Here is a 23,518-nt window from a genome sequence, read left to right as displayed (position 1 = left end):
GAATTTTTTATTTACATCTTTCACGTGTTTCAATAAATTCTATTTAATGATTGTTATTATCATTCCAGACTTGGCAAATCAAGCAAATCTTGCTAAATGCTCCCTATAAACTGCATGCTCCCCATAATATTCATAGACTCCATTGCATATAAAGCTGACGCGAAGAGATTACCTCTTGCATTACCATTTTTATATCCACTTAAGAATATTTATTCGCCACTTAATATCTCTCTTTAATAATGCAGCGCAATGTTTGCCTATTTGAGAAAAGCCCCCGGTATCGGGCTTATAAATGCGCTGATGCCCTTATTTGCCTGGGGCCCTTCTTTCCGGTGGCCATCAAAGACGCTTTACGTCCCACTTTATGTTATACAGACACTAAACCCGCGCCTGGATTAAAGGCTACAATGTAAATAAACGTGTGTTTACCCCCTGAGGCCAGAGTTTTTTTGGACCTCGGAAATTATTATTGCGCAAATCGCTCAATAATGATGTTTGCCGGATTGGATACAAATGAGGTTCATTTTCTGTTCTGTTATCGATACAGTGCTTCCATCAGGGTTTAATTTCAAGCGAGGAACAAAAAGGGGGATTTGGTATTTTCGAATGTTGCGAAATTTGGTATGAGGGGCGTTTCGGGTTTCAAATTAGTGGGGCATTGAATTGTTTCTCTAAAAATTGTGTACTTCACTATTATCCGACCGATCCTCCTGCAGTATTTTTCTCTTCATTATCATTCCCGTTGGGACAAGGGCGAAAACAGCAGTTTAACGTTTCGCCACCCCTACCATTGTTAATAAAGTGTCTCTTTTCCTGCTTCATTAGACCGCTGAATAATTAAGCGAACCAATCGCTCGTTAAGCAGCCAATTATCGGCACTAAAACAATGCTGGAGGCGAACGTTTTCTCTGAATTTATTGTCGAGTTTCGCGAGAGCATCGTGACCAATTAGTCGTCCTATTATTGTTTGTTTTCTGCTTATCAGTTTGTTTATTTATCAGTGGGATCAATGAATTTTTAAAATAGAATTAAAAGTCTTACAACTTGCCGTTTTGGAATTTAAATTGTTCGCAAATTCATCGCGTTAGAGTTGCTCTTTGTGGATCATATTTTATCCAGAGAATGCACGAAATTATACAAGATATAGAATAGGACAGGCACATCACGGTTGTGGTAGAACTCCTTATGGAACACTGCTGACATGTTAAGTGCATATCGATTATACTGGGTGTCGGTTTCTGGAGCTGAATCGCGACTATCTCTGTAACTATAAAAGATGCAAGGTCGGTTAAATCGGGATAAAGCTGGGCAATTTGGAGTTTGACGAGACATTTTACGGTTCAGTCTTGCCGTTTGGAGGAAATATCAACAACCCTGTTTTTGTAAAAAATTCCTTCGGCAATAAGCATAAAAATTTGCATATGTTATAACGCTTTTTGTACACGTCCAAATATTTGAATACATACGGCCGCAACTTAATCTATTGTGGTCTGACATTAACCGCACGCACTCGGCTCGTTAGTTTTCACGGTGTTTTTCATTAACTTAATATAATTACATAAATCCCGCTCTTAACCCTACTGAAAATTATGGCAATTAACAAATTGTTTAATGAAAACTTCAAAATTGGGCCGTTATTGGCGAACACCCTGTATAGCGCCTCCCACAGGAAATTTTTATTTAAAAGTTTAGTTTTCAATCCTTCCTTAACGAAAATGGAAAAAGAGTTCAGTCTTAGTAATTTGTCGCAAATGTAAAATCCAAAACAGTCCATTTCTGATGCGGCTGCTAAACATTACAAGACGGAGTTTTGTTTCGATTCCGTATGTATTCGCGCTTTTTTTTTATTTGAGGGGGAAATTCATGGAAAATGCCGGCTGCGATTTGCCCGAAATATGCCAATGTACAGATAAGCACTTATCGCTTCGTCTTCGCAAAATTTACGTTTTGGACACATACACGAGATATCCGTTTCCAGAGTTGAAGTCCGAGAATCTCGGTAAGAACGTAGGGGCAACCGCCAGAAACACGAGCCAGAGAAGAATGCGACATTTTCTGAGACAGACAGATGGGTCGAGTTTTCTCCCCGCACTCCCACCTTTTCTAAATCGTTCCGCAAGTAACACAAGAGGCAACTTTTCGCCCTCCCAGAGTACCCAAAGCCGATTGCCGGTTACGACTTGACCCGGCTCAAACTACACAGCCAACAAAATCAATTAAAGTTTGTTAATTCCTTTGTGGAAGAGGTGTTAAAGCCACACAGCATCATATAAAGTTCGTGGCGAACGTGCAAGCCGATATTCCCATTATATCGAGCTGGATAAGTCCCTCGGGAACAATACCTGCCCTCAATCCCAACGTCTAAATCATGTTTCATTTCCTTGACTCGACCGTGACGTCTCCCTCGATAGGATCACGTACAATGCTGTATCGGGGGCAGTCAAATTTATGTTAACTGCGGAAAAACTCGAAATTAGCCCTTATTTTTCAATGAGGGACGTTTGCTCCGACAAAAAAGTTATTGCGGACCCGAAATGGCCCTTAAATGGTGACGTTATTAAAATTTCGTCCTTAAATCTCGAACTGAGGAAAAGCGCAGGGTGTGCTGAAATTTGATTAAACACATTTTTTTTTGGTGAGAGGGTAATTACTTCAACCCGGAAAGTTAAGGGTGACAATCGGGTAGAGGCGCATCTACAAGAGGGGGCGGTAATTCGAGCTGTTGTCATTTAAACGAGTGTCATGTCGCCGCCGTTAATTAAAACAAAACGCTTCCGAGTCGGGTTTTTCCTCCAACGTGATTCGGAGACGAGAATTAGGCTAATGCCGAAGGCTTTCGATCATCCTAATCTGGCTGTTTTCATCTAATCCCAGCTAACCTGGTCGATTAACAAGAAAAATCGCGAAAACAAGCCTAAAGCTGATGCGCCCTTACGGGCCGCAAATGTTTGGGGAATATGACAGGATTAGCAGAGGAACGAGATTAGAATTTGCCCAGTTTTTGATCTTAATAATAAATGGGGTTTTTCGTAACGAGGAAGGATTTTAAGTCGGTGACAGTGACTCATTGATATTCTCAAAATTGAGTTAAGTGGGAAAAAACTTGCATATTCAAGGGACAAGTTTCACGATGCAAACAGATCTTCAAAATTTTGTTTTGGTTTTTGAGTTGTTTCCAGAAAACCGAAATTTTCGAATTTCTTTATAATTTTCTTCCTGGCTTATGGTAAGAGATATTTGAAATCTAAACATGACAACCTTGGTTCCACTCAGTAATGTTTAGTTTGCCAAGAACGATTATTACCTTTTTTGCTAAATACAGCCCTGGCAGATTTTTTGTCGGTTTTAAAACAACTTCTTGTTTTAAATTGGGGCTCATACAAAGAAACGAAGTTTTGTTAAAAAAGTAATAAGCGGTAGCTTTACTAAGGCAATTTTCTTCAATACGTATATTCACTTACAGTTTAGAAAAGGAGTATTATATAGGTGGATCACAAACTTTAACTATTTAGTAAATAACTGATATACTCTTAGACTTTCCCTTTAAATCCAAAATAATGCAATTATTCCAATTTGTGAATTTAATGAGTTAGCAGTATAGCGTGCGGGATTTTGCAACAGTCGCCTCGTAATTTGTTTTTCTCGACATTTTGATTAAATTTGTTCGCTTTTTCTGGATAAAATATGAGAAACAAATGAAATAATTCATTTGAATAACACTAACGAGATGAATTTGAAAATTGACATTCTAAACTAATAAATACACTAATAAATCAATAAAATAAGTAAAAAACGAACCAAACGCGACGATAAATGGTCACAATGCGCCAGTGAAAAACGATAGTAAATTCGGAGATAAAATTCGCGAAAGTGAGGAAGAATCATCCCTAAGGGAACTCACTTATTGGCGAAAAAAACATCTCTTTTTTGCGTGCTTCAACGTCTAATTTACAATTTATGTCTATTTATTCTCAATAAAATCCGCTCTTAAATAATGAAAGTCACCCAAAAAACCCGGACAACGTCAAACAAAATCTGGCACAGGTGAATTACTACGGCTGAAACGTGCTTGATCTCTGCCCACGTGAATTGGACCGGAATTAACTTGTCAGCTGATGGGACCTGTTATGTATCCGAAACGACACTATAATTCCCATTTCAGTTCGATTAATAATTCGCCATTAACCAAACAGAGTCTTTCACTGCTGACAAGCTATTTCAATCCGGGGATGTGTCTGAATGACGAAAACGGGTCGGATATGGATATCGCTGAACTAGAATTTGCTGTCCAGACCATTTAAAACGGGGCAAAGAAGAAAAACTAGCACTTGCATTAATAAGGAGCCGTGTGGTAGATTGGGCTTTGCAATATGCAGGAGCTGAGGTGTGAAGTAAGAGATACAGATTTGTTGCTTAGAGAAAGACGGACTATTTTCTGTGCTTCTATAGTTCTGTAGTGCAGTGTACAGATTGATCTGTCAATTCAAATAACTAATACACGGCGTTTAGATTGCGAGCTTTGCTGTACGATTTTTATAACTCAAGCGAATCGAATTTTCACGTAATAAGCCTAGTCAACTGCCATGTTTATGATTCTTTTTAAACAAATAAATACACAGTTGATACTCGGCATATTTGAGACGATTTGAGACATAAACTCAATAGAGGGTCACGTTTTTTTTTTTATTAACGCCGCTGTTTATCGAACGACAACGTAAATAAACTTGCAACATATGAAATATAAAAAACTATGGGCGCCGGGGTCGAGATGAGGGTTTTTAATTGAAAATTAAGCCCGAAAATTTATGAAGCGTTAAGGGACGATTAGGGATTTTAATTTAGTTTCTCTACGCATTGATGTTGGATTTAATTATTTATCAGGGGTTAAAGGCAATAATCCGTTTTGTTGCTTCGGAAACGCACCGCGTCTTGGTCACTTCGAGCCATAACCACATCAACAGTCATGACATAACTTGTCATTCTTGATTTCTCATTTTGTTCAGTTTTAATGATTTTCTGAATAAAATGATAATTATTATTATTTCAAAGTTATGTTATATAACACAAGTGAAATAACGTCAAAAACACATTAATTAACTTGACAATACCGCATGATATTAAGGTAAGCTATATGGCTCAATATCCAATTAATAGAGCTCCTTTTTAATACATTTTATGGTTGGCATAACCTTTACAGCTTTTGGTAAATTCTTATGCAATTTTATGATATTATATAATGGCCCTTATTCGTACGAAAATGTAACGAAGGCTTTGGAATGTACAAGGTCATTCCGTACCCATGGACTGACTATCAGGCTAATTTGAAAAAATATTTAAGTTGTAAATACAAAATATTTGTGTTTTTATATAGGTTTTTCAAGGAAAAGTCGTCAATAATGCAAGACGTTTGTAGTTGTTGCATTTTTTAAATGAAACTCTATGCAAAGTGTCCGTTCCTAGAGTTCAACCATTGGAATCTCGGTAACCATGAAAGACACGAGAGGCCGCGGTATAAAAAATAAAAACATTCCCATGAGTTTCGAAGCTATTCGAAAAAAACTGAAATATTGGGAAAAGTTTTTAGTTTTTCCGCAGCTTGCTTGACGAGCCAATTGAAAATGATTAACACTTTATCACTGCAACTTTTCCTTTTCTGTAGGGTGACGATGTTATATGTAAAATACGACGTTTCGATTTTCGCTAACCATCATCAACTTCGATTTTTCTTATAGGAGTCGTTTTGAACTTTCACATTTTTTATTTTTTTTAAATTATAAACTTGAGATCAGAAAAATGCGCTCTTTCCGAATATTCAAGTCAATCAATAAAAAAAATTCACAGAGTGTTATTCTTAAAAAATGTCACTCACGACCCATATCCGGCATTCTGAGCCAGCCGTGAGGTGACACGTCTTTCTCGACATTTTTTTAAAACCCTTTCGGCTTCATCTCTAGGCCAAGAAACTTAAGGGGCCGAATCAACTGGCTTAAAGATTTTATTCGGTTTACTTCGAGATTATTGGAAAATATCACATTCAACCCTCGGTTATTATTAGACAGAGACGGCGATTTTCCTATCTCCCAGTTTCCTTGGAAAATTAAGCCACAGAGATTGCGACAGACAGGTTAAGGTATTATGCATTAGTCTTATTAAATTTTATTTGATATTAAATTTTCACGACAAAGCCCCCGACATTGTTATGAGAAATTTCGGGTAGTTCTATTAAATTTAAATTTGAAGACTGCTTCCCGCCTGGATAAGCTTTGTGATTTTCCCCCGGTGCGAAGGGAAAATAGACGATTCTCGGGCCTTGTACCGTATTTAGTTCCGTGTGGAGCCCGGAGTTTAGTTTATAGTTTGAATGTTATAAACCGATTACCGGGCGCGCGTGTCTTTCGGGAATATTCGACTGTTAAATGAGCTGCGGCGAACTTCATTTTGTTATCTGCGTCTGGATGTGTCGTAACCGTAATTTATTGTTCGTAATTGCTCAAGGTTGAAACCAGAAACGTAAACTTGCCACTAAAACTACATTTTTGAAGCTCTTACCTTAGAAGGGTATCAAGGGTTGATTGTCTGATCAAGCAGCATTGCAACAAGGGGGCTAGAATAGATATTTCGTCATGGAAGGGTTTCCCGAAGCCTCGACCGTGGTCCAGGTGCAGGGTGAATGTGTTGTTACCAAATAAACTGAAAAAAAGTGAAAATGCTAAACGAAACTGAAAGGCGGGAGTTAAATATGTAATCTGAATAAAGCGATTTTTCTAGTGTTATCCAGTTTATTAGAGAGAATTAGCCTTTGTTAACATGGGCCGATTGATGAATTGATTCTATAAATCCCCTGTCGAATCGATCACGTTTGAATAGTTAAAAGCAATATAGAGGGTGTCCCAGCGACGATGGCGCAAATGGGTATTAGGTGCTGAAGGCTAAAAAATAAAGCAATTGAGCTAACTTTGCGTTATACAAAAATTGTTTGTTTCCACTCTACAGGGAGTCAGAGTAATTTTTTCATTCTGTAAATTGGGAATAAATCGCACAGTTTCTGATTTACCGGCTTGAAATTGCTCCTGCGGGGGTATTTTTGGTACAATAAATTCATTTAAAATCTCTATTTCAAGCTAGTTGATGGGTCGCGCCACCTGTATTTAGCCAAGGTGCAAAATTCGCCCTAATTGGCACATAAGTGTCGATAATTTGAATATTTTTGCGAATTCCGAATGACTTCTGAATTTCTCAACTATTTTACATCAAAAGGGATTCTGCGAAAGAACTTGCATCTCTACAGTTTTAAAGATATTTTCCACATATATCATCTTGGGGACTGAAAATCATTAGAATGTTTAAAAGTGTTTCAAAAGCATATTCTCGAACTCTAAATAGCTCAACTTTGCCCCAATTTGACCGACCTCGTATCTTTTATAGTTACCGATGTCCTCATACCTGAGCTTCATACACGGACGCCCTGCATATGGTAATAAAGGAATAATGTATGTGAAATGTTCATATCGATTATGAGGCCTCTCAAAATAAAGGAAGAGGTTTAACTGCCATTTTCTAGTACTTTTTCGAAAACATCCATAAACCGAATTAAGTCGTAAAGAGGGGGTGAAAGTTAGAGATTAAAACCATGAAGGCTTCAAGTTTATAAATCACTTAAGGCTGTCGACGCGTATCAAGGAGCACTGTTTCCGACGTGCCTCATACAACCCGGCTAACTAACTTGAGATAAGCTTATCAAGATGTCCCGGCTCCATGAGGGGTTGCGGATTAAATCGAATGTGACGGATAGTGTAGGCCTAAAGCCACCATTCACCTGTTAAGAGCAGACATTTTATCAGAAAACCAAAAGATTGGGGGTAGATTTCAAGTTTTGTCTCATTTTTTTGGGATTTTTTTTCAAAATTATCACTTGTTTCAATTTTTATATCAATGATATTTATGTAAAAGATCGAATAGAGGATCTTACCGGAAGGTTTCATAGTGATGTCTGTCCATGTTCCCGATAAGAAAATCGAAAACAGCCATATCCATCAAATCAAACAGCCTTCTGTCCTTATCATAAGGAGGAATCTCTCTCACTAACTGGCAATAGTTGGGATCAGTCTCCCATTGGGCTTTCCGTCGTTTGTGGTACGATCGGCGCCAAGGATGTCTCCATACCTGCAACAATACACATTTTACGTTTTTTCTAAATATACTAAAAGAATCCAATTGTGAGGGTATAAATCGAGAAATCACGCCATCATTCCCTGAATTCCAAACATCTCCGTCCGAGTAGTTGGTTGGCACTTTCCTGTCACACTTTCCAGAGAGAGTCGTCACGAAAGGCAGTTTGTTGGTATAAGTAAACGGAAGAAAGATCCTATCTCGATGTAGTGCGGAAATTCTAAATTGATCGAGTATATGGAAAGACGACGTTAAACACGAGGAAGTTTTCGAGAAATATGAAGTTTAAAACACGAAGTTATCTGCTTTAAAATTCATAAGCGTCCGGAAATTTTTCTGAATATAAAGGTCAACTTTAAGTATATGTACTTATGTGTTTCCCAATTAAAAAAATCGATATACCACTAAAAGCAAACGTTTTTCCTTTATAATGGATAGTGACAGAAGCCGATTTTTTTAATTTCATTGACTGAAACTGCTGAATACCATAGAGCTAAAAATTATGAAATATAATATCAAACTAGCTCGGTTTAAGATAATAAAAATTACACTCAAATTGTTAAATGCCAAGCAGTCAAATATCCCGGAAATTTGCTCTTAAAACTGAAAATTCCAATCAAGCAGGTATTTCGACAGTTTCTCTCAAAATTACTCAATTCCAGGTGGTTAAAATTCTGAAAATTCCTAATTTTTGCTTTCAAAATCGCTCAATTCTAACTTGAAAACGATGTGAGTGACTTTAACGCACGTTTTAATAAAAACTATAATTTTTTTCTTAACTTATTTGGCTCTCTGCTTTATTCTGTTGCTATTTATGCTCAATTTCGTCCTCTATCTAGCTGTAATAATCAAATGCAACCAATGGAATGAACGCAAATCAGATTTGCCTGTAAATTTCCATTTTATAATTTTATTACTCACTTCATATTTATTTTAGATAACAAAAATATTTGCCACTGTGTAAATGCTAAAAATTCTAAACTTACACCAAAATAAGTAATTTCAGTTGTGCCAAAGATTAATTTAATAATGGTTTAATTTAAAAAAAAAAAAGCCACAAATAACCAACGTAAAAATGAAAAAATTGATCCTATACATATTTCATTAACAGCTTAAGATAAGATACTATTAATGCTTTCACGCTTTTTGATCTTCCTTTTTCAAAATCTTTCAAATAATATCATGTGTCATATTTTCAAAGATGGCGAAAAAGTCAAAAATACAATTTAAAAAATTGCAAATTTCCTAACATCGTTTACGTTTTATCGATGGATCCCCGACGTGTTCCAATTATACACTTGTATAGCATATCAAATTCCATGAATCAGATCTTAGAGATATTATGCCGTTTTCGGAGTTTGTATACTGAACCTGTATAGGATGTGAGGCATGGTATCAAAAATTGTTCCTTTTTGCCATTAAAATGTTTTGATATCTTACCTTCGTGGGTGCCAATTTGCTGGAGGGCAGGAAGGCTGCAAAACTGCCCTCCAGCTTATCGGGACTTCCGCAAATGGCATGTGAAGTGTCGCAATAATAAGAACACTTGCCATGGAAGCACAAATTCTCAGAAGGAGACACAAAGAAAGTGTTCAACAAATCACCTTCTGCTTTTTGATACAGTTCCGTGGTCACGTTGAGCAGTCTTCCTGTTACGGGCATAGCACGACGGAATCCCAAAAGTCTGGAAAGAGAAAAAAATCCTTATTACCGATTAGCTGAACCATACTTGTTTTTCGCTCTTTTTTTAACTTGAACTTTTCCATGGTCCCCGGTAGACCCTTTTCCAATTTCCTCGAATGTGGCAAGAATATCGACACAGAATGCAATTATGACGGCATGTCGTGAAGAGGGCCAGAGGGCTATTAAGTTTTAATATACCAGACCGCGACCCTTTGAGAAGTTATTTTAATATCGCGATATTGTGGCACCAGCGTTGCGCCGCCGTCCGGGAACCATTAAATTTCTACTAGAGCCTGAACCACATGGAACTAATGTGTTTTTTCACTGAGGCCATTGTATTTTGCCTCTATGTAATTCAAAGAAGAAAAAGCGAATTTCCGCTTCGCAGCTAAATTATCTAAACCTATTAGCGAATTTTCCACGACGGAGCACTTTTCGGAAAACGAGCTCTATCACTATGCAATATTTACGAATAATTAACTTTTCAGCTAAGTCAGCTAAAGGAAACAATCTCAGGGAAACTCTCTCTCGAACGGGATGCAACTTTCGGGGGTTATAAAAAGTTAAAAACTCGGCATGAGTCGGCCAACTTCCCGACTGCCGAGCGATTAAGTAAAATTGTTCGTAAACAACTCAAATAAAGAACGAACGCCAAAGTGAAAAGGTAAATACGGGCGTAGTTGCCCCAAGTTTAATTTGTCTTCTTTCGGGAAGTTCAGTCTATATTAGCAAATATTCATGGCTTAATGGGGCCTTTTTAAAGCGCTAAGTGCTGCTCCTAGATTCGAGAATGTCCTGTTTCAATATAGAAACAGTTAGGTGCTTCGTTTTTATTTCCAAATTAGCCAGAATAAACAATCAACCGTCTCCAGATCCTTTTGAAGTGAATATTGCACTAAGCTGCGAAACTGCTGTGAATACTCATATACGTGCCCACCAACAGCTGTATCGAAACTGCTCTTTCCAAAAGCGGGAATCGCAACTTAAAAGGGTCCTCATTTCGGCAAACACATGCATCATATTTAGACTCGAACGGAAATCTAATCCTTTAGGCCTCATCCCGACAAGAATACTCGGATATAAAGACAAACAATCCATTTGGGAAATGCGGCCATCGAGTTAGAAAACCTCCCCATAAGCATAACGTGCCATCAGCGCACATTCAGAAACACATTCGCTTTGAATTTTATTAAGAGGAAAAGCCCTCCAGACGGACGGATACGTCTTGAGTTTTATTAGGAGCCAAGTTGGGGGTCCTCGGTACGCCATGACGGGTGCCAAAGGTACATTTTCGTTGCGGATGTAAAATTTTAACGACTCTTCTAATGCCTTTGCCTAGAACTGAATTACCGGGCCGAGTTTAAACGAATTTTAATAATAATAGCTACACCCGATTAGATATGCAATAGCTATTAATACTAAATAAACTGCCTTGGCGGGCAGAAGAACGCCCCCGAGCGAAAAAAAAACTAATGCAGGGTCGGCGTGGCCTAAATAAATAACCACAGGTCAGTGGGGGCACTTTTAATTCAGCCTATAATTAACTCGTAAATATTAACGGGCTGTATGTGCGAGCGCGAGCCGTCGAATCAATTTAGCTTAACTCAAAAAGTTAAGCCCGGTTTTAATTATTTAAAGCCAACCCTGGCTTACGTCGGAACCGCCATTGTGTTTCATTAGGGACATGCACTCAGACATGTTTAAATGGCAGCGTTGGTTAAGGATAAAAAACCCGTTCTTAATATAAGTAACGTCATGGAGGAGGAGCTATGCATATAGACAAATCATGAACGGGGCTGTTTGTGGAAGGAACTGAGATGTTACAATCATCGAGTTACGCGATGCAAAATTTATGAAAGAGATGATGCTAATTTTGCATTTGCTTACACACAACACGTTCTATGAACGACCAATAAAAGCAGCAATTTTTGACCATATATATCTATTTTTGTGCAATAACTCCTCATATATACACATCAATATATAAAGGATGGGCAAAATGAAGACTGTGCTTAAAATTCATATAAACACAAAAAGAACTGGATGTAGCAAATTTTTTGATCCAACGGCTGCCATGTATTGGTGCCTCTATGACGTCATTTTGCCGCCAGAGATATATGATGCGCCGGCGCTTAAAGTAGAAGGTCACAGTGACGTTACTTCATCCAATTTCGCCGCTATAGATTTGGTGTCGCATTTGCTAAAAGAAGAGATAAAGCTGGAAAAAATAATGCTACTTTCAGTTCTCCTAGGCCAGTGTCCAGATATAATAACACATTAAATTTGAACTCCACAGGTATCAAAATTTTCCTGTGGACTTTCTACCATACGCCGGCGCCATTAACATTAGCGGTGAATTAATTATTATATATATATATATATATAATATTATCAACTCTCAGAATGCATTTAGATTTACCTCCATGTATAATAGGTACTCTATGGCTTAGTTAGGGGTGAAAAAAGTGTGTCTAATGTAAATTACATCGCCATTTTCGTCATTGTTGCAAGGGGATGAACCTCTTATCTTCTCCAAAACACACTCTCTCCAGTGATTAAATTTACGTATTTCGGAGTTTTGTTAATTGCACGTTCTCATTTAAATGCCGTGCAGAAAAGTTTCGTACCTTCGCAATTCCCGTCCTCTCGACACCGTTTTTTGGAGTACTTCGAAAACAATTACACTAAATCACACTTTCGGAGTTGTAATAGTGTTTTAATTGCAATATTTGGAAAACGGTTGGATATATCTGCTTCTACATCGCCGGCAAATCCATTTAAAATAGATTAGGCTTTTTGTGTGTGAGTCATATAGTATGGAGCATTACCTGCAACGTTTGACTGATCCTACAACGGATCATTGAAATTCGAAACAAATTGGCAACTAATAAAGAAAGTTCGAGGAACCTCAAAAATATGTCCTCGTAGAATTTAGAAAAGTTTCATAATAACGAGAGAGAAGAGCTCTGCTGGTAGACTTAGACGGGACGAATTTTCTAAGTAGCATATAATTGCAATACGTCCAAAGTTGAGAACTTGCGAAATTAAATTGTATCTCTTTCAAGTTGAAAGCCTTCGGAAAATAGAGTCTATGACGGTTTATATACGGGGGCAGTAATAAAATAACTGAACTTTATACGGCGTTCTAACTATTTTCCTCGAGTTCGAGAAGGTTGCTCAATATTGCTTTTAAATTAGAGGCTAATGGGAATTCTGGTCACAGAAGGTCTGTGCTTTTTTAAAAGAAAGTTTCTTCTCTTAGCGTTACAGAATATTTACTTTTGAGGAACTGTGGTATATGCGAAACAAATTTGATAGAATGAAATAGAATTTGATAATGAGAAAACCGGACATAAATTAACTCACCGCATTGTCAAGAAAATGAAGTTGTTTTATTCCTTGATATAGAGTTACCAAAAATTTCGTAAAAATTCTAGCAGTGTATGACATTACTCCAGTTGAACTTATCCAAGTCATCAACTTTGATGAAACATGCACGAAAATCACTAAATATTAATTTCCTAAAATAAATGAAGTTTAAATGCATTCGTGAAATCTCGTAACAATTACACAATTTCTAGTTAAATTTCGTTGGGGGTTGAAATTTCATTTCAACGTCAAAAAAACATTATTAGTATTAGTACATGCATTATATTATTTTCATTGACTCATTAGTGGGCATGAACTCTCTACACTTTGACCTTATTATTGTCATTCTTGTTGGTGTTAAAGTGAATAGTAAAGGCAAGTTGCTTTTTAATTCCTACTAATCTGCTGTGTATTGAAGCATATTTATTTTTAATTTATTGTTTGGATTGTCTTAACTTTTTTAAGCATTATGACGAGTACTAAAGAGCTGCTCGAGCGGGACTAGCCCGATCCGACCTAAACCAAAGTCGAGTTCGGGTTGGCTAGGCTGGGATCAGGCCCGGCTTCAGTGATTGATTAACCCTGCTTCTTGATGATATATGTGCAGAAGTGGACCAGACGTCAGAAAGAAATTGCGGTTCATTGGACCACACCTGCAAAACCCGGAAGACCTTTTTGGGATATAATTTAACCGATCGTTAAAACCTTAACAGTGTGATATGGCGTAAAATATTGTTTTTTTAAGGGAAATTCATATTATACGCCAGGTGAAACATTCATTTTGTATTGTTTGACCGTCAATTGACCGTGTGTGCTAATGTGAATAAATAACGCAAAATGAATGTTTCAATATTTGACCTGACCGATAGTGTGAATTGTCCTTTGGCTGCGAGAAAACCGTGTAAAAAATAGCTTCACCATATTGCTGAAATAACACAACATGTGTTTCGCCCCTTGATTACTCGACTTGCATAGAAATGACTCCAGATTTAATTTACGACGAAACTTTAACCACAATTGTCGTTCACCATCTTATCATGGAATTGTAGTGCTGATGGGGTACCTACTAGAGAATTGAACCAACTTACTTGCAAACACCAAATTTATGTATATTTCAGCATATTCAAATAATTAATTAGTTTCTTCTCGGCTCTATCACTGGAATTTCTTGCAACATTAAAAATCCATCAGCCAAAAACTTGAAAAGGAAATAAATCTCAAACTTTGCCCCGCTTTGTGAAATCGCACAACTACTGCATCGCTAAGTTGTTGTAATTTTAGCCAGGCCGATATTCGAGCTTCGGAAACCTGTCCTCCGCTGTTTTCAGTCCTCCAGCGACATCGGGAGAATGACAAATTTCCCCCCGTCTCAACAAATAACCGCATTTTTCATTGCAGCCTCTAATTTATACTCTGGGGCTTCGGGATCTTAAGTATTGGATTTCTGATTTAGAAACGTGACTGTGGAAATTTAGCTCTTAAAAACACCATCAGTTTCTCCCACTCGAGTTTCTTTGGAGTAAACCTAACACTTACCTATCCAAATGGAAGGCTGCAATTTCGGCGTTATGCCTCTCGTAGTCGGTAAAGTAAAAGTGGTTGGGCAATGTCTGTTGCTCCCTAGGGAACCTGAAACAATGCAACAAAATTGCACGGTTGGGTAATAATATTATATGTATTTATCATAAAATATTTAGAGTGGCTACAAAGAGCATACAATAATCGCTACACCAAAAATCAATTAAAATCGACTGGCCCAGTTGTGCCATACTCTACAAATAACCTCGGTGCATTTCAGTTTAATGAGTCCAAAATGCAAATTCGTGACTTAAACAAAGAACCCCTATTAATTTTGCATAATAAAGAATGTCCACATTTGAAACATGGAAATCGTTTCTCTATTTGATGTGTTAACGAGTCTCAGCGAAGGGAAATTATTTTGTTTAACTGCAGGGCTCTAGAACTAATGTGCCTTTTTGGGATATAGCACAATATTCCGAGTTTTTTTGTTCTGCCTGATGGCTGGAAAAGGGGGGAAAAACAAGCAATTTTATGTATGCGCCATAAATACGACAACGGTCGACTAGACGACGACATCGTGTCGCCAAATCCCACATTTGCTTGTCGTCTCTCACCTGATTTGCAGGAACAGTAAATTTAAATTCTCCTGGAAGGTGTTGGGAATACCAAACGAGCATATAAGAAACCGGCAGGATTTTCTAAAACGAATTCGAATGACTCGGCAATGTTTCAGAGGAAGACGCATAAAGTTGCAGCTCCTCTACCTGATGTGTAATATTAGCATTTAAGACAATTGACTAGGGACTAAACGGAATTTTATTACTTTGTCCTGTGCTTTAGAGAATGCAAAATTCGAAAATATGGCTTAGGATCGTTGGTACTTTTAAAAACTTCAGTAAAAAGTCTAAAATTCCTCTTTAAGGTAATAAAAAATTAGACCCTGAATGTACTGAATACGTGACCGAAAACAGGATTTTTCCATGATAGACTTACAATGAGCAGGGTCAGTCTTATCTACAAGAAAGGTAATAATGGAGACCCCGCAAATTACAGACCAATTTCTATAGTTCCGGTCTTGAAAGCGCTTTTTAGAAAGTAATAATTTGTCCTCATTGTTTGAGATCGGGTATAGGGAAAATCTGTCCATAATACAATTAGGGGATTAAGGGCTGGGCCTTTTGAGAAGGGTCGGAATGTACTTTCGGTGTTTTGTGGGGATCTTGAAGGCTACATATTCATGCAAAAAAAAATTAGAAACAACGTCATTTTAATTTAAATTTTCAATTCACCCTCACTCCTGAAAATCCCTAGAAGAAAATGATGGATATCCAAATATTTCCCCTAATTTCTCTATAACTCCGACCAAATTTAATGAAGATATCTTCGTTAAAGTCACCTTATCACATTTAAAACTCACCTTACAGAAGCATATCGATTCAGGAAAAATACATTTTTCTTGATTAAATGACGACTGATTGAACCTGATCGTGTAGGTATCTACGTATCTTTACGCTGGACGTTCTTAAATATTGGAAAACACATTGCAGATTCTGCACGTCAAAATTAGGCAAAAAGGCAATATAAATATTTGTAGGTGCAAATGCTTTTTTCTTGACGCACACGGTGCCGAACTGTAAAATCGGTTCTCAATGCGTACTTCCTTTACAGGTCCTAGAATTTATGAGATATTTTGGCCAAATTTCGGACGAGTGCTGCCGTTAAGAATACGCCGAAAATCTATAGATAGAATTGAGTGTAATTTATCGAGGTGTTCGATTACTTGCTTTAAACCAACAGCAAGTTCAAACACAATGTAAACCCTTTATGAACGTTTCAAATCGGTTGCCTTGTTGTTATGATAAACAAGATTGTTTAGAAACTAGTTAGTCCGCCGGAGCGAGACCGATTGAGTCCATTCTGAATCCCGAAACCCGGCCATAATAGTCCGGTGTTACGGTCTGTTTGTTTTCATTTAAAGAGGCCACAATGGATATTCGGCCAGGTAATTGATAATGTTAATAATTCGCTTTTGATGACGCTCTGAAGTGTAATTAGTGCATCCAGCGGGCGTCCTCCAGGGTCCCAAAACTCTTGGAATAATAGAGCGGCAAATACGATTTTTGCTCACGTATGATGATGATTATTCCGGCGTGTTACGGCTGACGTGCGTCTCTGATAGATAACAAATCGCCTCTTCGTACGTGCATGGAAAGTTGATGGCGAATTTCCATATCACCCGTGTTTTTCTGGAGAAAACCTCCGCAACCGGCTCTATTATATCACCGCTCAAACGGTCTAATAAATCCTTTTATAGGAAATATTTACAATAAATAGTGGCCAATAAAAACCGATATTTATACGACGAGGAAAGAGGGTCATAACATATTCGCAGCTACCGAAAATCGTATAAAACACCAATAAATGCCGCTTTAACGCGCTTCGCGGCCAAATATGTGAGACAATAAATACCACAAATAACGTTTGTAATTTAAATTTTGACGTGGTTTGATGTGCGTTTTAATTTTGCCCGTTTGTTTATAAAGTCCATTATTAAGCAAACAATGCGTCGGAGGGCAGTAAATGCAATAGTAAATAAAGTTGATCAAAATAATTAACCAATTATTTCTTTTCAATTTTTCGATTAATTAATTTTAACAAGAATTTCAACTGCAACAATTCGGCGCAGAAATAATACCAGAAGTTTGGTTATTTAATTAAAATATTTCCGGTATCTTGTGTGTTAACCAGCGAATTAATTTTCCTTAATACTGAAAGTTCAACAGTCTGCCAATATAGCAAAGAATCAGTTCAGGCTGGTCAAAACTCTGGAAATTTCTGTATAGAGTTAATGGTTCAGTTAAGAATTAGCAAGAAAAGTTCTCTTTAAGGTTTATTTGGTGTTAATCATAATTCTATAAAATTCCGCAGTAAGGCTCGAGACTGGTTCAAGTTCATAGTAAATTATAAAATTCTCACTCTAGATCTATGCAATATAGGATATCGAAATAAATTTCATTAAAATAATTCATACTTTCCATCAAGTTCGTTACGTCAGAATCGCTGGATGCACCCGACATATGCCCGGCAAGGACTTTGGACGCGCCCCAGGATGTGTTCGCTATTTCCCGATATTTTGCCCGGTTCAATAAATCAATAACAAATCATAAAATTAAGTAAAGAAAGAAAAAAAAGTAAAAATTGCCAATAACGAATATAAAACCAATATCAATTATAAATCCATATGGTAATAGCTGTGCTGCAGTGGCATGGAAACAGCGGGAACAACATTATGAACAATGCGAATTTATAAATTTCGTTTTATTTTTGCACTTGAAGTAGGTTCAATATGTGTCAGATATATGGTGGCAAAAAGTTTCTTCAAGCGCTCCTAAAGGACACGTTATTTACTTCCGGACACGTACATAAAATGGTAGCTTAATGCCTAAGGAGTAAACGTGGTTTGGCTGGTTTGGTGGCGGTACAATAATAAGCTCGTTGTGAACTTTGTGATACAACGAAATTTATTAAAGAGCAGTAGATACAAAGGAAACAGTTTTTTAGTTAATATTGTAAATAGTGATCATTTAATTGGTGATAACTGGTGATATAATTTCAGTACCAATAAATCAAAATTTCATCCAATAACAACCTTCTTCGCTTCCAATAGCTTCAAAACTCATCGATCAATCTTTCAGCTTGGGGAAACTTCGCTTTTTTTGACTGTGAAAGTTAAATAGCTTGACGAAGACCGTTTTATTGCCCTTGTAAAGCCTCGTCTATATAAATTGCTCAAAGAACACCTCTTTTATTTCCCATAGAGTCACTCAAGTGCGAAAAAAAAATTTAACTATTGATGAATATTCCATTGAAATAACTAAAGATTTTCCACGTTAAAATCAGCGGAAAGGCCTCGTGCTTAATCAGCTTGACATCGGACTGGCTCAGGACCCTCCTAGGAACAAAGGGGTGCCTTTAATCCCTTAATGCTTTCCCTGTTTGTCTTTGCTTTTTCATCGCAGGGACGAAATTGAAATAAGTTGGAAAAGGTCATGTTACCAGAAAATTCTGTTGTAAAGTAGGCATTAACGTCGCTCAATAAAACATGCGAGTTGAAAGCGCTTACCTCATGGGTTTGAACAAGGCCTGCAGATCGTTTGGGTAGTCAATGATAAGCTTCAGTTGAGTGCCGCCGGTTTTTTGTGCTAGAACAGGATAAAATAGTGTCAGTTTCAATAGCAATGATTGATCAAAGTTAGATAGTACTTTAGAAATGTGTTTACTTGGGGAGAAATTTTGGAAATAGTTGGTATGAACCATATTTTGCAACATGGTGTTCAGCTTAAAACAATGTCTAGTTTGTGACACACGTAAGTCGGTTTCCCACGGTGTTCTGAGAGACGAGCCAAATTTAGGAAGTTTAATTACTTGAAAATTTCATATATTTTATTATTGATATTGTTCCCGTTTTGGGTGAGGTCGCAAACATACTTATGCACTTATGCACGCATGCACTATTGAAATAATGAAGGTCCAGGAATTCTCCTTGAATCAATGAACACCAAGTTTACCATGGCACGTGACTAAAACGTAGACACCTAATGTCAATCCTCTACATTTAAATTTTCGTTCATCGTCGAATGTAGTCCTCAACAGGTGTCTCGTGGGATCCCGGTTTTATACAGGGAGATCCAATCGTCATTGTAAATTGACAAATTAAGGTTAAAAAAAAAGAAATTTCGTAATCGCAAGTTATTCGCTTTTCGAAGTTATTGAAAGATTTTCATATCCGATTTTTCACGGAATCATTCATTGTGTTAACCAGAATTTAGGAATTTAAATGGCGATTATTAAGAACTGTGGATTTTCATCAGGGCTTTAGTTGTACAATTGAAATTTGGATTTACCCGGAATTTTTGTAGAATCAGAGAAATTTCTGTTTCCTTAAAACAGTCAACTAATGGCAATGAAAACTGCATTATGCTTCATTAATGACTTTTGTTTTTGTTCACTTTGTATATTCAGGTAAAATACAAACAAGCCAAACACAATCAACCCATTAATGATGGGTTTTTCGATTAGAAAAGTCCCATTTTCTCGAAACAAAAGCCGCTCGTTTTGGTACTAAAAACCTACTTTGCATAGACCGCCTATAGTTGTTTACAATGAGGCAAAGGCAAATCGATCGGCGACGACCAACAAAGGGTCACAATCAACTTTTAGTGTGAATTTGATAAATTGTACGACTGGCGGTCGTATAAAGCATTCGATATTCCTTGATTGGCTTTACAAATAATTCCCGGTCGTTAAAAATAATTTTTCACCGCGGAGCGTGACGTTTTTATGATTGATGATCCGGCGGCCTCGTAGCTTTTGTTATTACCACACACACCTGAACGCGGCACCGAACACACGCCCGCTCCGACGTAATTTTATTTTATTTACTTAATGGAAAATCGGAAAGGTTCAATTTAAATTAGATTTGTGGGTACGGGGCGCCCAATTGCGTGCCGCATGTCTTCGGTATCGCTTTTTAATTGGTCCCAAAGGGTGACGTTTTTGACAGTAAGTCCGCCAAATTATGTATACACATACTTGTAATATTAATGGTCCTAAGAAAATTGCCTTTGGCTAACGTCATCTACAAACAGACGTACGAATTAGGAAAACGGTGTGAATAATAGTACTGCCGGTGACAGATGTTCGTAACAGATTTGCACCTCTTGTCAGTTGTCAAGTGAAGTTGATTAGACCAGAATATTTCTACTCAACTAAAAAAATATATATTCATTACTGCATTAAATACTGAACATTTCTATATTCTAACACACAGGAAAAAAACTACTATTGAAAAAGATTCTGTATAAATTCCATTTCGAGAATCAAAAAATATTTTGGTTTAAATTTCCGACATATCTCAACTCATAACTCTATTATGCATACGTCACTTGTCAAATGTCAATGTTGTCGTTTTCATATCCTCATCACATAGATTTAGAATGGAGTAGATTAAAGCAGAACATGTTCTCAATAAAACTTGACAATTTTTTACATGGAAACGTAAATTGTGCAGTAAAATTTACGATGTGTGAATATTCGAATATTCCACAACATAACACGGAGTTTCACGAAATATCACGAACATTCCGTGAATTTTCCACATTGCTTTCCCCTTTGAAGGCAAGTTAATTCCATTACCAAAGTAACGTCTGAGCAACACACAACATATGTTTGGAGAAACAAGTTGGTTGGCGTGATTTCGACTGAAAGAAAATTCCATTACGTGCAATTCGCCATGCAAAATGCGAAATGACTGGATCGCATACCAATTTGTTTCTCGCAGAACACACAAAGCGGTTAAATGATGGATGAAACGCCAAGAATTCCGCTTTGTGTGTACATCTGTATAGAAATATCCGACTTACAGACTCGTCACGACAAACAAACATTGTTGCCATCCATTTCATATTAAAAAAAGTCTCTCCATTAGTGTCGCAATACCTGAGCCATTTCCCGATGGCGACCCAATTACCATATGGAAATCGCGCCCTTAATGGAGAAGACATGCATAAATCAGTGCAACAAAAGCGGCACGGCCATCGCGCTGGAAATTGAAAAACGCAACGTTTCATAAAATTAGAAAGAAGGCAACGCGCGCCCGAGACAGAATAAAAGGAAATTCGTTTGCGTGGAAAAACAGAATTTTAGGTGTAGAGTAATAAGGGAGGTCGCCGCCCCCACCGCCACCACTCACCTCACATGACTGACGGAGGAAAAAATTGAAAAAGTGTGATGGATGGGCAGGTCCGAGTTGATATGTAAATTACATCGCGGAGGATTAGGTTTTAGCCGCTTTTACAAGAGAATTTAATATTCGTAATGCTGACTGCAAAATTATGTGTCACAGAAAACCGAGTTATGAGTTCTAATGCAAATTTAGTCCAGACATTCTCAAACTAAATAGAATACGAAAAGTACAATGGGTAAATATGTTCTATGTCCGAACATATTCCACACTTATCGATTCCAATCTCGTTCTTTTAATGGAAGGAATGGAATGTCAACTTTGACAATCGATAAGAGATACGAGCAGTCTGATATAATAGCTTCATTAAGGCTCTGCAGATATGAGATATGAATGAAAATACAAATAAACGACTAAAAATTAAAATGTAGGTCATATACAATCAGATTATGAGTTCTAAAGGAAATTTAACCCACAAGTTCTTTGATTAGACAGAACTGAAAATTTTTTTTTCCTTTTTCCAAAGCACAGAATTATCGTTTAGAAGCACAAAATTAGCGTCTCTTCATTTTTTAATTTTTTATCCGTTTGTTGCCTTTTTGACTCGAATTTTGGGGAACTAGTGATTTCTTGCTTTCAAACCACAATATTTGTGTTTTTACTCGAATTTTGGCTAACTCTCCATATTTTATTAAATTATTAAACCGTTCTTGCATTCGTGCCGCCAGCTGTTTCCTGGCTTAAATATTGCTAGTATTCCCTCGCTATATATGTTTAGCGCAGTAAAATATGTCCGTGACGAAGCGAGATTGGGGTGACTGGCGGCCTAGAGAACTTGAAGATACCTCAACACAGACGCTATCATCTGCTGTTAATAGCTGTTTTATAATGCCCATAAAACCGTACGATAAATTTTCGCTGGTGATAAGGAACATTGCATGTCATCTTATGTTAAATTAAAAGACCACTTACTTTTTAAAAATATACGGAATGACCTGTTAAAAAAACAAATTCAGAGTAGATGTCAAACGATACAAACAATAAAAATACCAGACGAGATCTTTGGATTCTGCTTCAAATTTTTCTTAAATTTAGATGGAAATTCAGGTTAGTTCAGGTTCACGCAAATTCGGTAATTAAGGAACTAAAGGGGGATATCAAAACGATAAATTTTCTACATCTCTGTAATTAAGGAAAATAAGCAGTGTACAGTATTGCTCCAAATTTATTGCAATTTGGGAAATTCCGTAGGAAGACACACAGGAAAAAATATTAATTACAATAATTCTTGAGAGAGTCATTATTAAGATTAATGAAAATTCGGTGATTTAAGCCTGTGCACCTTTATATCTTTTGGCTGTTTTGGGGCATCTTAGTACGCCGTGTAATATCATTATCTATTCAAGAAGTGGACGATTTTTCCACTATCATCGTCATTCACATTTTGATGGTTGGTTAATCTATGAATTCCTTGCACCGCCCACAAGAGGAGCACTTTTTCAATCGAACAAGTCGCATAAGTATTCTTCAGTTTGATAACCCAAAACCATTTACCATTTCATTTAAAATTTGATTCACGTTGAACAGAAAACATGAAACCTTAAGCGCCTTTTTTGGGTGGAATTACTGAAGTACCTATGCCTTTACCCAGGTAATTTTTTCCATGGAAACGGACCGATGAAAACCGGCATTTACAATTTAACGGGAACTTCAAATCCACAATAGAAGTTTAACAATTCGTCCCTAATTGACGCAAAATTCTCATAAGGCGAAAAGAGTTAAGTGGTGCTTCCCCTTGTGTAGCAAAGGGACAACGTCACATTTTTTTTCTCGTCCGTTAAGGGCGAAATACGATTGAAATCACAAGGGCATACCGGCTCCAGTGCTAAATTTATATTAGAACCACCAGGATATCGATTTTAAATATGTTCAAGAGGTATCCAATACAAATAGACAAACTTTATGATAGGTGTAGTGCTAACTTTGACCTAAACGAATATCCGACGCTCAAAAGCAGAAGCTTCAAACATATTC

General features: G+C 37.2%; 1 protein-coding gene across 2 annotated transcripts in view; it reads right to left on the bottom strand.

Moving 5' to 3' along the window:
- The window catches only part of LOC136412783 (extracellular serine/threonine protein CG31145), a 48,359-nt gene that overhangs the window by 8,875 nt on the left and 15,966 nt on the right, over window positions 1-23,518 (bottom strand). For both annotated transcript variants that reach the window (XM_066395970.1, XM_066395969.1), the window contains exons 4-8: window positions 18,866-18,944; window positions 14,758-14,850; window positions 9,610-9,853; window positions 7,970-8,163; window positions 6,550-6,690 (exon numbers count right to left, since the gene is read on the bottom strand). In XM_066395970.1, the coding sequence (XP_066252067.1) occupies window positions 6,550-6,690; window positions 7,970-8,163; window positions 9,610-9,853; window positions 14,758-14,850; window positions 18,866-18,944 (751 nt within the window). The remainder of the gene's footprint in view (window positions 1-6,549; window positions 6,691-7,969; window positions 8,164-9,609; window positions 9,854-14,757; window positions 14,851-18,865; window positions 18,945-23,518) is intronic.

This window comes from Euwallacea similis, chromosome 1, assembly GCF_039881205.1.
Source record: "Euwallacea similis isolate ESF13 chromosome 1, ESF131.1, whole genome shotgun sequence".
Classification (NCBI taxonomy): domain Eukaryota; kingdom Metazoa; phylum Arthropoda; class Insecta; order Coleoptera; family Curculionidae; genus Euwallacea; species Euwallacea similis.
This window is presented reverse-complemented; position numbering and strand designations above follow the sequence as displayed.